At 36.5% G+C, this 13117-nt stretch overlaps 4 protein-coding genes across 10 annotated transcripts; 2 read left to right on the top strand and 2 right to left on the bottom strand.

The window, feature by feature from the left end:
* The first annotated feature begins 204 nt into the window (after positions 1-204).
* LOC135165344 (omega-amidase NIT2) lies at positions 205-2032 on the top strand. Its single transcript, XM_064126559.1, has 4 exons — positions 205-395; positions 478-660; positions 981-1532; positions 1764-2032. Exons 1-4 carry the CDS (start codon positions 347-349, stop codon positions 1850-1852), a joined length of 873 nt encoding a protein of 290 aa, XP_063982629.1. The 5' UTR covers positions 205-346; the 3' UTR covers positions 1853-2032.
* LOC135165350 (uncharacterized) lies at positions 1964-7258 on the bottom strand. The gene is made up of 4 exons (XM_064126567.1): positions 6697-7258; positions 5519-5728; positions 4876-5024; positions 1964-3542 (listed from the first exon to the last, which is right to left on the bottom strand). The coding sequence occupies exons 2-4, from the start codon at positions 5586-5588 to the stop codon at positions 3354-3356; spliced, it is 408 nt and encodes a 135-aa protein (XP_063982637.1). The 5' UTR covers positions 5589-5728; positions 6697-7258; the 3' UTR covers positions 1964-3353.
* Positions 7259-7450: 192 nt separating this feature from the next.
* On the top strand, positions 7451-10698 carry LOC135165327 (katanin p60 ATPase-containing subunit A-like 2). 6 transcript variants are annotated; one of them, XM_064126519.1, is made up of 8 exons: positions 7451-7713; positions 7786-8104; positions 8194-8264; positions 8481-8684; positions 8836-9079; positions 9174-9342; positions 9878-10193; positions 10292-10698. In XM_064126519.1, the coding sequence occupies exons 2-8, from the start codon at positions 8042-8044 to the stop codon at positions 10659-10661; spliced, it is 1437 nt and encodes a 478-aa protein (XP_063982589.1). In that variant the 5' UTR covers positions 7451-7713; positions 7786-8041; the 3' UTR covers positions 10662-10698. The 6 variants fall into 6 exon arrangements, with proteins under 6 accessions (XP_063982589.1, XP_063982588.1, XP_063982592.1 ...); XM_064126518.1 differs by having other exon boundaries at positions 7799-8104; XM_064126522.1 differs by lacking the exon at positions 7786-8104 and having other exon boundaries at positions 7452-7657.
* Positions 10561-12732, bottom strand: LOC135165346 (survival motor neuron protein). Of its 2 annotated transcripts, none has more exons than XR_010299487.1 (7): positions 12450-12633; positions 12196-12369; positions 11949-12066; positions 11330-11618; positions 11013-11083; positions 10694-10805; positions 10561-10601 (listed from the first exon to the last, which is right to left on the bottom strand). XR_010299487.1 is itself a non-coding variant. In XM_064126561.1 (7 exons), exons 2-7 carry the CDS (start codon positions 12492-12494, stop codon positions 10750-10752), a joined length of 753 nt encoding a protein of 250 aa, XP_063982631.1. In that variant the 5' UTR covers positions 12495-12566; positions 12641-12732; the 3' UTR covers positions 10712-10749. The 2 variants fall into 2 exon arrangements, 1 of the variants encoding a protein (XP_063982631.1); XM_064126561.1 differs by lacking the exon at positions 10561-10601 and adding an exon at positions 12641-12732 and having other exon boundaries at positions 10712-10805; positions 12450-12566.
* Positions 12733-13117: the final 385 nt, after the last annotated feature.

Consider the following 13117-nt stretch of genomic DNA (forward strand, 5'->3'; position numbering starts at 1 on the left):
AATATTAGACTTATCAAAATGCTTTCAACCTCAACAAGAACGGGGGATATTAAATGAAGCCTATTTCTCAATAGTTTTTTTCATTTTATAATTACTCAGCTAATCAAGTAAGAATAATTGGATAACAGTCCTGTAAAATTTTATTTCGAGTCGGTATCGACACAGCAGATTTAATAAATTAAGATTTAATTAATTCCAATGTAATTGAAATTTCTCGCAAAATGCGCCTTCCTACAGATTTGTCTCAAACAATTCTACGGAAATTTTATACAAATCCCTCTCTCCCATCTTATCACCAACAGTGACCCGATAACTTGTGCAATCTAACCTCGGATTCCTGCGAACAATGCAGAGAATCCTCCCAGTGGTCACTACCAACGTCAGAATGATGTCAAGTAAGTGCTATTCCACCCATTCAGAAAAAATCACTTGGAAGGTTATCAAAAAACAAAATCACCCTCAATTTCTTTCTTTTAGGCTTTCGATTGGCTCTGGTCCAACTTTCAGTTGGCACTGATAAATCCTTGAACATTCAGAATGCCGTGTCTTACATAAATCAGGCAAAACAGCAGCAAGCGGATATCGTCGTCCTTCCGGAGTGCTTTAATTCGCCTTATGGGACCCAGCATTTCCAAAAATATGCGGAATTGATCCCGGGGGGTGAGACTTTCTAAGACTTTCATAACACATCATTCACTTAATCGTTGTATGATATATTTATTTTTTGCTTTCTTCTTATTATCACTATGGTTTTGTTGGTGCCTCTCTTTAGTATTTTTGTCTCTGTCAGTTGTGACTAAAAATGGACTAATTTAAATTAGCAAATTGAATAAATTGTATAGCCAATAGCCTTTTTATAAACTATGATAATATTATCAGATTCCTGAAATTATGTTTATACATTTTTTTTATTATTTACATTTGAAAAAGGGTCTAATTAGTGTCAGGTAAAAAAATAACTGCGCTATTAACACCTCCAGGTGAAACCAGTGCTGCATTATCGAAGGCAGCGAAAGACAACGAAATTTGCGTCATTGGGGGGACGATTCCAGAGAGGGAAGATGATAAACTGTACAACACTTGCACAGTTTGGGGTACTGACGGCCAATTCATCGCCAAACATCGAAAAATGCACCTCTTCGATATCGATATTAAAGACAAAATGACTTTTTTCGAAAGTGAAACGCTGTCTCCCGGAAATGATCTGACTATTTTCGATTTCAAGGGCTGTAAAATCGGTATCGGGATATGCTATGATATCAGGTTCGAAGAGTTGGCGAAATTATACAGAAATAGGGGATGCCAGATGCTTGTGTACCCAGCTGCATTCAATTTAACCACTGGGCCACTGCATTGGGAACTACTGCAGAGGTCAAGGGCTAATGATAATCAGTGTTACGTGGTTTGTGTCTCTCCGGCGAGAGGCACCGGGCCTGGGTACATCGCTTGGGGGCATAGCCAGTTAACGAGCCCCTGGGCGAAAGTCGTTTGTGATCTGGGGACTGAAGAGAAGATGGCAGTTGCTGAAATTAGTAAATATTCGTGGTTTTTTCTGTAGTTATTTTGATAGATTATTTCCTAGTAAACTCATTTATTTTGAAACAAACGTGTAGGCAAGTTCTAAAATTTTCCGAAGGAATTAGAAAAAGCTCATAAAGTCTGCAATTAAAATTAAAAAAACGCAACTACTGAGCAGATATGCTAGACTTCTCTCCGAGATTTTTTCATTTATATAATAATATAATAAACACGTTTTTTCACAGATCTCAACGAAGTTGAAGAAGTCAGAAATCAGATCCCCATATCTAGGCAGAGACGAACAGATATTTACGACACAATCTACAAAAAATAAAAATTCTAATCATACGCATTACATCACAAATGGAAAAACCATAAAAGGAAAAAGAAATATTTCTGAATTTTCAGAATAACGCAACAAATAAAAGTGGATGAACCTATTGAATAAATTTAAAACACCTTTATTAACTTTCAGTTAAATAACGTAATAAAAAATCTATTTTGAAATACATAATCGCATTTTTCATGTAGTTATAATATATCCTATGATATTAAATTGTATCTTATATTAAAATGCACGCATTGATAAAATTTATCTTTTCATTAGACTTAATCAAGGAGAACCAGCCCCTCAACTACGATATCAATTTAAAATTAATATATTTATTTTCGCATAGGCACTGATGAACTATAACATTAGGTGTGAAAGACTCGAGTTCGCATGTAAAAAGGTTGATAATTTGAAGAACAGATAATTCATATTTTTAATAAAAATTCAAGCGTGAATTAAAGGAGGAGAAATTCCTCAAACATTATCAATGATAAAATTTGATTTTTCATTAGTATTCTCATTTTTTCGCTTCGGAAGGACCCTCAGGCGTTTTTCTACTACTTTTTAAGTAATTTTAAGCATTTATATACGTCAGCACTATAAATTGTTAATTTGAGTGAATCCAGAAAAATAATTTACTTCTGGAAGAATGGAATTTTGCAAAAAATATATCAAGGCCTTCTCAGCGCCAATTTCTATCATCAAACTTGTCAATTTGCATTCAGGAAAAAATGATTGTTCATAAGTTTTCAATTTTTCCATTAATTCATCAATTTTAGAATTTTAAAAATATTTCGTGGGCTGAAAATCATTAAACTACTTGAATGTTTCGTACTGCTTGACAAGTAATTCATTTGCCCATATTCCTTCGATTCCGAGCACTTTATTGAAAATCTGAACGAATGAAATAGACTTGTTCTATTCCCTCCTATTTAGAAAAATATCTCCCATACAATAATTAAATTTCTGGACGTATAATAAGAAGAATAAATGGAAAAACAATTTATCCTTATCATTAATAACAAAAAAAAGAATTCGAAGCAATAAACCATTGAAATATTAAATATACGTATCCATGTGGTTGACAATGGGAAATACTCGAGTATTGGCGATGCGAGTGATCACATATCACTCGATTCAGCAACTGGGGCACTACAAGAGGTCCCCAGGGTAAGCAGACAATCCAAGGAGCCATCAAGTATCTCCTTCATCTCCCGATGACGTCTGCAGTCTCACAATTATCGAGTTGACAATGCACATGGCACTTGAATATTCCCTGGTTCCACCACCAATTTTTTATTCATAGAATCCATCGGGCTCTTTGGTCTTTCCCTTTGATCTACCGATGAGGTCTGCGGTCTCGCAATTAACGAGTTGACAATGCATACGACACTTGAATATTTCCACCCTCCTCACCGACATATTTATTCATAAAATCTATCTTGCTCTTGGTCTCTCACCTCGGTGACATGACACCTCTGTGATTGTGCGAGAAAACAGCATGCTAATCAGTTATTATATCTGCCAAAAGGAGACTTGTCAAAAGACTCAAGACATTAACGAATGGGCTTCGTGAGTGACTTTGAGTTGATGAACTGTTTATCCTGAATTCTGGTAGGCCCAGGTCTGGAGCTGTACTATTCAGGCATTGAAATTCACAGCAACGCTCGCCAACTCTGAATCTTTTACATTTCTATAAAATAAAATAATCAGATCACAATTGATTTTGTCATGGACAGTGAAGAAAATATTTTCTAAATTTGCCACCTTTTTGTTTGAGTCTAAAATACATAATTATGAAATATCAATAAATATAAATATAAAATATAAAGTACATTATTGACGACTTGGGGTTTACTGATTCTATTTACTCGAATAAAAAGTTTCAAATTTTTTGCTTGATTTTCTTGATGAAAAAAATGGGATAAAAATCCCTCAACTGCAGCCACGTAAATTCTTCAGAAAAAGTCGTAAATGTAAAAACGAATTGTATTAACTCTTTCTACAGAGACTTTTCTATTGAACATTTTAATTGAACCGACCGAACACCCATAGAACTGTCAATGAACGCTTGGCACAGTTGTCTAGCGAATTCGTTACGTTTAGAGTAATTAATCTGTTTGAATGCACTAGCTTTCCGAGTCCAATTAAAAAATATGGGTCTCGATATTCAAGCATGAAAAAAACTCAGGCAAAAGCTCATCAATGTAACAGTCGCAATATTTATTCAATGGATGAACGAGAGAACGAATTCCACATTTTCTATTTTCCATTATGGGATAGTAAATATGTTCTCTGAATGAGTTATCTAACACTTCGGAATCGTTTTTTTTTGTTTCATCGATTTCCTATACAACAAAATTATGGCTCACGTTTTCTACGTAGAATGACACAGAAATGGAATAGTGTGGTATTGCTGATCGAAGTTCAATACAATTCTAATCAGAAATCGGTCCAATTCTCCAGTGAATACGCAATTTTTTCATTGGAATTCTTCGCGCCCGGTCGTTTCATTAAAATTTTTTCCATCAAAGTATTTTCCTCAGTTCTAGAATTCACTGAATCCCACATGGAATACTCCGGGAAAATTTCCCAGGCGGCTGTGAGGGTCAATGAAAATTCTCAGGAAAATAAAGCAAAAAGAGAGAGGAAGAGAACAAGCGATGGGTTGGGCGTAAAGTGACATTTCAACGAGTACTTAACAACTAAGATATGATTATACACACAGAGACCGACCAAGAGAATTTCATAATCAATCGAATCGATTCACCCAAAGGTCAGACCGGAAACCGCGTAGCATTCAATTTTTTCAATTATCTACATATCGACCTCTTGATAACAGACCAACGTAAGATCCACGAGTTTCCAATGTGAATATATGTTTGTTATTGACGGGTCGATATGTCACCGAAATGGTATGATATGATTTTTCTAATGTTCAGCTCTGTCAAGCTGATAGTAAAAAGCTAGCCAACTTTTCCAATAGAATTCTAATGAACCAAATGAATGAATGATTTGGTACTTACGTAAGGGGGTGAGCAGTAGATAGCTTTACACCACATTGGTTCTGAATGGTAACAAACACAGAGACTGCATACCGCCGGTCCAGGAACATAAAGGAGCCCATGGGTCACTGTTCCTCCTTGAAAATCTGTACAATTCTCTTCCAGTCCCCCTGAAAGGATGGGAACCTATGAATCAGATGCTTCACAATCCCTTCCTCAAAAAAGGAAAGGAAATTCTGGCTGGCTGTGCTTTGACATGACAGTACTTCGTATTGTATAAGTCTCCCACATCACACATTTTTAGGTTTTCATAATATATTCATTTTCCATTATTTAAAAATAAATTGAATAAATAATCAAACGAAATAAATTCAGCCTTTCATGCGAATGAGCCATCAATTTCATAATATTTAATACTCGATTGAATTCAAAAATACACTGGAAAAAAATATCAGACAATTTATTACAGGGGACTGACGGGTCATGGGTTCTGTTCAACTGCTGGAAAAATCATAAGTTTGGGAGGGTGAGTCCGAGAAGAAATGTTCACAGCGTGAAAAGTCAATTTTGATATTTTTTTCCTGTGTACAACGTTAAAATTACACATGCAGTTCTTATTCGAATTTTCAATATTGTCTGCCACTAACGGTCTTCATTCACTTACAGACAGTCTGCAAGAAGACGAGAGCACTGAGTACCCCCAGAAGTAAACTGAAATAATGTCCAGGGAACATATTTACAAACACAATTGTTCAGTTGTATTCTCAATCGAAAGGGTTGATTTATCCGATGACTGGAGTCAGCATAAATTTAAAAATCCGAAAATCTCTGCTTATCTCGATCTGTCGCCCTACGATGGACAGGAACATATTCTCTGTGAAGTAGAGAAAGCAGGAGTGACAAGAGAGAAGGATTTGCACAAAGAAAATGTGAATGTTGGGTGCAGACCTTCCGGCGAAAGCCGGTTGCAAGTTCTGCCATGAAATTTTTATTTGCAAGACATGGAAAAGCGATTTAGATACATCTGCAATTTTAGGTGAATCTGTTCACCCATCGAGAATATTTTCAATATTATTGTAATTCACACCAAATTGATAATTTAATTGTAGAAGTGCAAATGAGTCTATGATTAACATTGATCAATTCGTCAATTTTAATTTCGGTAATTACTTTGTAATTACTTGATAAGAGGAATGTATCAAGTTACTGTTTTTAGAAAATATCAATCTCATTTCGAATATGTTCACTTAAAATTACAGTTGATGAAGGACGACAGGAGACAGTGGGGAGGAGGGGGGGGGAGGGGTGAAATGGGTCATTTTGCATGGTCTATATCTGGACATGCTCGACCAGCAGATATCGAGGATTTCAACATGTGCATTCTCTCCCATCTATTCATTACCGTTCCTAATCCAGGAATAATTGTTCTCCTATTGAAAGACATATGTGAAATGATGTCAATGAATGAAGGAGATTTTTGTCTTCAAAACAAATACGAGGTAAAATGATCCCCAAAGTGAGCCCCAAATACTAGAAGACCGGAATAAACAACATTTTTCAATAAAAACTATATCTGAACTGCGAAGGATTTTGAATTTTAATTTGTAAAAAAAGGCAAAAACTATCGTATTGCAAATGGGATTATTAAAGAATCAGTAAAAGTGAAAATTAATTTTTCCTTTCAATTAGAAAAAAAACAACCCCATGTGGAATAGATTGCTGCATACTATATCTCGCAATGCACCAACATATGCGATATAGGAAAAAAGTTTGACCCAGTGACACGCGCGCAACTTGGCACGAGTGCAGACATCGTAAAACAATTGCATATAAAATCCATACCCAATGAAAAATATTCCAATTTCAATCATGTAATCGTCGGAGTGGCCACATCTCCTTAAAAAATGATCTGACCGCCGAAAGACCACCGGTAAAGTTGTCCATTTCCACTGGTCCCAAGAGATAAATCACCCAAATCTATTTCACTCCACATCAACAACCGTAAACTCGAGACGTATTTTAAATACGTTTGCTTATCAATCCGGGAAATACAGTCAGGTGCGACGACCCCAGATATCAGACAACATCAGCCCTCCCCCAAAAAAATCACCGCAGCAGTGCCAGGATGATCCAGGGTCACGTTTCAAGATACTCTAACAGCTGATGATTTAATAAAAAAAATTCTCAGCGCAGGAGATTCCTTTAAAAAATATTCTTTCACCCTTTCACACTCAGATGATCAGCAACAGCTGATGATGCCTCGATAGTCTGCAGTGATTGTCGTAACTTTCCTCAAGCGTTTTACTTGGTAACACATACACCGGGTCGATTGTACGACTGCAATTTTTAACCCACCAACCCAGCCAACGCCAATCGCACTACTGCCCCTAGTACAGCTGCACCGATGACGTACCCCAACCAACACCATTTCCTCGTTCAACCCCCTCTCCTTCCCGCCCCTACCACCCCATCGATGGCATCCCCTCGTGCACTGCGCGCCTGTCAAATAAAAACGACGGGTCATGTTGGGAATAATAATGTCACGTGATGTGTTTATTTTTTTTAGGGAGGGGTGAGAGAGGGAGGAGGAGGAGGTAGTTTATTAGATGGTCGTGCGAGGGTTTTAATTGCATGACCTTTAATTAATTGAAATGCACTCTGAACACTGAATGGGACATGTTTAATGCACGACAAAAAATTCATAAAAAAATTCAATTAGCTTTTTCATTGACTTTCATACGTTTTTCGTCTTTTCTACAAAACATTCACGCGATCTTTTTGCTGTTTTCATCGATAAAAAGTAGTGAGTGTGGAAAGATTGATGGAACTTAAGTGTTGTAACGATCTCGTTCTATCGAAGTCAGTATTTATTCAAGTTTTAGCGATATTTGTTGCAAGTTTCTGGGGGAATCTGAAGCTGTCTATTTACAGTGATTTTTTCTAGATTCTAAAGACAATTAATTTTGCATCTCCAGTGAGGGCGGGGATGGCAACAATGCAGGTTACTTACACTGTTATACCCAAAGAACTCCAGATTATCCCTGCAAAAGTCCTTGGGAGGGGAAGGACTGGTGCTATGGCAACGGAAACGTGTTTGGCTCTTCCTCAAGGAAACATATTCCTTTCAATTGAGATCATTTCAAATAATTCCTCCCAGCAGTAATTACAAACTTTCCTTTTGAAAAACATGAATGATAACCTGTCTCTGAAGGGTCAGGAGAGCCTCATTAAGCGTTCGTTGCGTGAAAAGGTCGATGCTGTTCAACACACGGTTTTATCATTAATATAAGTGATATGTCAAGAATTCTGATAAATTTGATGTTTTTATGGATTTTTTAGGAGGAGAAACGTGCTCAAGGACGAAGACGAAGTCTGTTGCATCTCATCCTAGATTTTTTGCGGCAGGAGGGGTAAATTGATTATGATTCTGAGTTCGTTACTTTTCATTATCTGATTAACAGAAGTCCAGAGGTGATTTTTCAACCCATCTGCAAAGGAAACGTTGAATTTACTCCCTGAAGAGTGGAAGGAAAGTGAGTCCTTTCTACCCACAGGTGGAAAGTGCTCTTTTTCCTTCCACTCTTGAACAGATACTCTGATTTTTTCGAACATTTTCTAATCTGCAGTCTGTCAGAGAGTTCCGAAACATTGATGCGAGAGGCGCAATTGACACCGGAAGTTCAGGTGTGCGATAACATCGATCTCGAGAGTATTTTGATGGATTACTCCGATTATCACCTCTCGAGATTCAATAAGTTACCGAAAATTTGTAAGAAGATTGAAAATCCTGGAGTCCTGAAGGAAATCATGTCTCTCCCTAATATTCCCAGGTAAATTTAACATTTGCATAGCAATTTTATCGTTAATTATGCACTCTTAGAAATATATAAGTATAATGAATCTTCAATGGACGAACAATGTTATTTTACTGGCAATAGTCTACGAATTTGATACTAAATCACGAATTTGGCATTTTAACAGTAAAAAGGAAAAAATTAAACCGAGAAAATCTGATCCTGAGGACTCTCCTGATGAACGAAAAAGTTTCAATATCCCGGAAGCAGAGGATAATTTTGGCATGACTATCATTCCAATATCATCCGAGTCCGTCAATAAATCAAGACCCAACGATCGAATTTCCAGTGACAGGAAATTACTGCGATCTCTAGATGAATTATTTCCACGTGGCTCGGAATATCGTGACATAGCTGACGTTATAATGAGGGTAAATCCAATTCTCTCCTCGTTATCTATTTTCGTTGCATATTTAAATACTATAATTGGATTGAAAGATTGTCAGCTTTTGTATTCATTTCAAGGAAGTCGTGTTAATGGAGTTAAACGTAAGATGGAGTGATATTGTTGGGCTGGAAGACTGTAAGCAGGTGCTTGAGGAGGCGATTATTTATCCAATTAGATATCCTGATATATTTTCCGAAAAATTTACACCTTGGAATGGAGTTATGCTTTATGGACCCCCTGGAACAGGTCAATATTAAGCATTTAACCAATTTTCAAAATAAAAAATCTAAAAAGTTGAAAATTTGACTATTAGTTGTTCTTGTTTTGAAAAAAATTTATTCAACAAAATATTGAATTAGTTGTAGAAAAATTTGATTACGAAAAATAACACTAGAATATGAAATTTTTAAGAAAATATGAGGTAAAATAGAAGGGAAAAAAATTTTTAATTTGCTATTATTTTTAATACGTCCGTTTAATACGTTTTAAAACGTACTAAGCGTACAGTTAGTACGTTTAGTTAATTTGAAGAAGTGATAGATCATTTTACATCCATCAAAGTTGGAATTATCACAAAAAAATATGAGTAATGTATAATATTGAAATATTTGCATCAAATATAATATTTCTTTTTCTAAAACAGTTCTGGCAGAGTTAAAATTTTTTGTTCATCTCTGAAACGTACGTTTAACTCGCCGCATTTCAAGATTCATCCAGTATGATACTTCCAGCTGATCACTCGATGATTTTAAAATTAGTTAGTATTATTTTTTCTCCTTAGGGAAGACAATGCTAGCGAGGGCGGTTGCAACAGAATGCAACTGTACATTTTTCAATGTCACCGCTAGCACGCTTATCAGCAAGTGGAGGGGAGACTCGGAAAAATACGTGAGAGTCCTGTGTGATTTAGCAAGACATCAGGCACCATCTATCATTTTCATCGACGAGATTGATTGGATTATTTCGGGGGATAATGACGCTGGAACATCTTCTGAGCCTGCTAGAAGGTTCAGGGCTGAATTACTGGCAAGATTAGATGGACTGGTAACACTCCAAGGTTCCCGTGTCCTTCTACTCGCGACAACTAATGCTCCTTGGTATTTTGATTTATTGATTTATTGAAATATTTGCATCAAAAATAATATTTCTTTTTCGAAAACAGTTCTGACAGAGTTCAAATTTTTTGTTCATCTAGGAATTTGGATGCGGCTCTGCTAAGACGCCTAGAAAAACATTTGCTAATAAACCACCCTACAGTGTCTGCTCGGCGACAAATGCTCAAGTACTACACATCCCCGACGCTCCATAAACAGAATGACTTTGAGCAATTGATAAAGGAGACCGAGTTTTACTCTGGATCAGATTTGAAGCAGATGTGTAAAGAGGCCTGGATGATCCAGATGCGGCAGTACATCTCCACAGAAAGAGATAAAGACATGAATAAAGTAAAAGGGCCAGATCAAATAAATTCCATTGATGTACTCAAAGCTGCCAGAAAAACAATTCTACCAACAACGAAACACTTGACTGATAGATATAAACAATGGGAATCTAGAGTTAAATAATCACCTTACATTTGACAATTTTTTATAATTACCGTTTTCAAGTTTTCTAGTTTTGTTTTTTCGTATAAAAATTAAATTACATCACATCTCAGTTTTTTCGACGCTCGGCATTACTTTGGGCTTGCTTCATACCATGATAATATCCTGAAAGAAGTAAATGTATCATAGTCAGATTCATAATGGAGCGAAATTATAATTGCTGGATATTCATCAGATTTTGAGTAGTCAAACGATTTTTAATGAATCGAAATTTTCTCTTATTGAATCCAAGGAAATATCGATTTATTGTCGGGACTCTAACCAAAATTCTTAATTAGTAATTAAATATTGTTAATAATCTGAGTCTCATACCTGTATGGAACCCGCTGATGTACCAGGACATTAACATACTTGAGAGTGCGTCAGCATCATTAGCCGGAAGTCTGAACAAATGGGCAAAACAAAGACAAATGAATATTTTAGTATAGTCATTAATCATTTCGAAGTAATAAAAAGAAAGGAAAGTAACTTAGTAGTTGCCATTGATTGATATCTGTCTTTCTTTGCTTTGGATATTGCGAAATTTGTAATCGTCGACGATTACAAGAAATTTAATTTAATTTAACGTTAAGTCCACATTCAGGACAAACATTATAAAAAATTAATCATAAAATATGAAAATCAATTACTTGGCCATCATGTGTGGCGGTAAAGGAGGGGCAGGTGGGGTGAGGCCTCCGAAAGGGAATGCTGAAGGTCCAGGAACATTATTTCGTGACTGCTTGGGGATTTCTGTCTCGTAGTCCATTGCCTCTCCATTTTCTCGAGCATTTCCATGAGAAGACTGACAAGATTCCTCAGCCCTTGAATAATCGCAGTCTTTTGCCGCTGCTGACTCTTTCTGTTGGGCTATCTGAGCTTGGAGGCCCTCAGACTCGCGAAGAGAGGATAGTTCCACTTTTTCAGTGTTTCCATATCCTAAAATCAGCCGGATACAATTAATGGATTTTCAGTAAGTGATTATTACATACACTTATTCCCTCAGAAATAAGAGGACTCAGATGAATACATGACTCATAAAATTTTCTGAATTTGGTAGGAAACAAATTAGGAGTTTTAACGAATTGAGTCCCTTGATTGTCAAAAAAATACAAACATCGAGATAGAGACAAAATTAATTCAGAGCAGCATTTGCCTGCTGATGTAGAGAATATTGCAGCCAGATTATGTATCTTTTATTTTTAATGAAATTTGTTGAAAGTTCTAGCGCGAACTTGAATGTGATTGTACTTGAATGGCAATAATTACCTACAAATTTGACGATACATCTGCCACAATCATTATCGAGTATTCTGGATATAATTGCTTCGTATTCCATCCCATCAGCAGAGTAAACTGCACGACATGGTGAGCCTAGAGCCCACTTCTGGTGAAAGAAACGAATAAGATTTATTAGAACGATGTATTGAAATATTAATCTTCATTGTAATCATTATTGAATATAACAAAGACTCATGATTTGACTGATGACATGTAATAATTCAATGATTCGAACCTTCTGATAATTTCCTTCTTTTCCGGGGTATTTACATTTTTGTTGTTTATCCGATTTTCCACGTGGAGCTTCGGTCTCCATGCTGAGACGTTTTGCAACTTGCTCTTTCGCTAAATTAACAGCCCTGTCGTATGCCTTAATTAGGACAGTATCGTCCCAAATGTCATCAACATCCTGCAAGTGAATTTTGATTTTTACATCAGCTTCGCTCCAGTGGAACTAAAACATAACCTGGAAATTGAATATTTCGGTACCTGTCCATTCTCGCGAACAAATAGAACGTTCTCCTCGTCTGCCATTATGGTAAAAATTATTCTCTTTGTAACGAGTCAAGCACTTCACATGACTTTGAATAATTTAATGATTTTTCCCTGCAAATATTTGATGATGAAAAGAGGTAAATAAAACAGGCAGAATCTGGCACGGTTTAGTCATATTTTGTTACCTTCAAAGTTCTTCCTCTTCTTCTAATTTTTTAGTTGGCTCTGACTACACGTCTTGCGGCCTTTATTTATGTAGGAACGTTACATGTGAATGGGTGGGAGGTGGTAAGGCAGGGAATGAGGTAGCGTAGGTAGGAGGCGGGAAAGATTAGAAATAGTGGTTAGATTGATTTGTGGATAGATTTTAAGTAGTTGTGAATGAGGCTTGAATGAGAGGGTCGTTGATAGAGATGTGGTGGTCAGTAGGGATGAAGTGTTTTTTTGAAAAGATGATTAGGCGAGATTTTTCAGGAGAGATTTCAAGATTTCTGTCAGATAGGTGATTGGCTATGGAGTTGGTTGCTTCTTCTACAGATTTCAAACAAGAGGAGAGGTTGGAGTTGCGAGAAAAGATTACGAGGTCGTCGACGAAGGCGATAGCTTCAGCCTGGAACTGGTGGAGTTGGGGTAGGAGAGAAGTGTAAATGTTGAATAGGATG

This window comes from Diachasmimorpha longicaudata, chromosome 8 (assembly GCF_034640455.1).
Source record: "Diachasmimorpha longicaudata isolate KC_UGA_2023 chromosome 8, iyDiaLong2, whole genome shotgun sequence".
NCBI lineage: Eukaryota > Metazoa > Arthropoda > Insecta > Hymenoptera > Braconidae > Diachasmimorpha > Diachasmimorpha longicaudata.

Bases quoted from the DNA above. Each gene is read 5' to 3' on its own strand.
- LOC135165344 (XM_064126559.1), top strand. From the start codon at position 347: ATGCAGAGAATCCTCCCAGTGGTCACTACCAACGTCAGAATGATGTCA. The intron at 396-477 runs GTAAGTGCTATT...TCTTTCTTTTAG, and splicing joins CAACGTCAGAATGATGTCAA to GCTTTCGATTGGCTCTGGTC. The intron at 661-980 runs GTGAGACTTTCT...TAACACCTCCAG, and splicing joins TGCGGAATTGATCCCGGGGG to GTGAAACCAGTGCTGCATTA.
- LOC135165350 (XM_064126567.1), bottom strand. From the start codon at position 5,588: ATGTTCCCTGGACATTATTTCAGTTTACTTCTGGGGGTACTCAGTGCT. The intron at 5,025-5,518 runs GTAAGTGAATGA...CCATCCTTTCAG, and splicing joins CGTCTTCTTGCAGACTGTCT to GGGGACTGGAAGAGAATTGT. The intron at 3,543-4,875 runs GTAAGTACCAAA...TTTATTTTATAG, and splicing joins TCTACTGCTCACCCCCTTAC to AAATGTAAAAGATTCAGAGT.
- LOC135165327 (XM_064126519.1), top strand. From the start codon at position 8,042: ATGAATGATAACCTGTCTCTGAAGGGTCAGGAGAGCCTCATTAAGCGT. The intron at 8,105-8,193 runs GTCGATGCTGTT...TGGATTTTTTAG, and splicing joins AGCGTTCGTTGCGTGAAAAG to GAGGAGAAACGTGCTCAAGG. The intron at 9,343-9,877 runs GTCAATATTAAG...TTTTCTCCTTAG, and splicing joins TTATGGACCCCCTGGAACAG to GGAAGACAATGCTAGCGAGG.
- LOC135165346 (XM_064126561.1), bottom strand. From the start codon at position 12,494: ATGGCAGACGAGGAGAACGTTCTATTTGTTCGCGAGAATGGACAG. The intron at 12,067-12,195 runs GTTCGAATCATT...TTCTTTCACCAG, and splicing joins AAGAAGGAAATTATCAGAAG to AAGTGGGCTCTAGGCTCACC. The intron at 11,619-11,948 runs GTAATTATTGCC...GGCTGATTTTAG, and splicing joins ATGTATCGTCAAATTTGTAG to GATATGGAAACACTGAAAAA.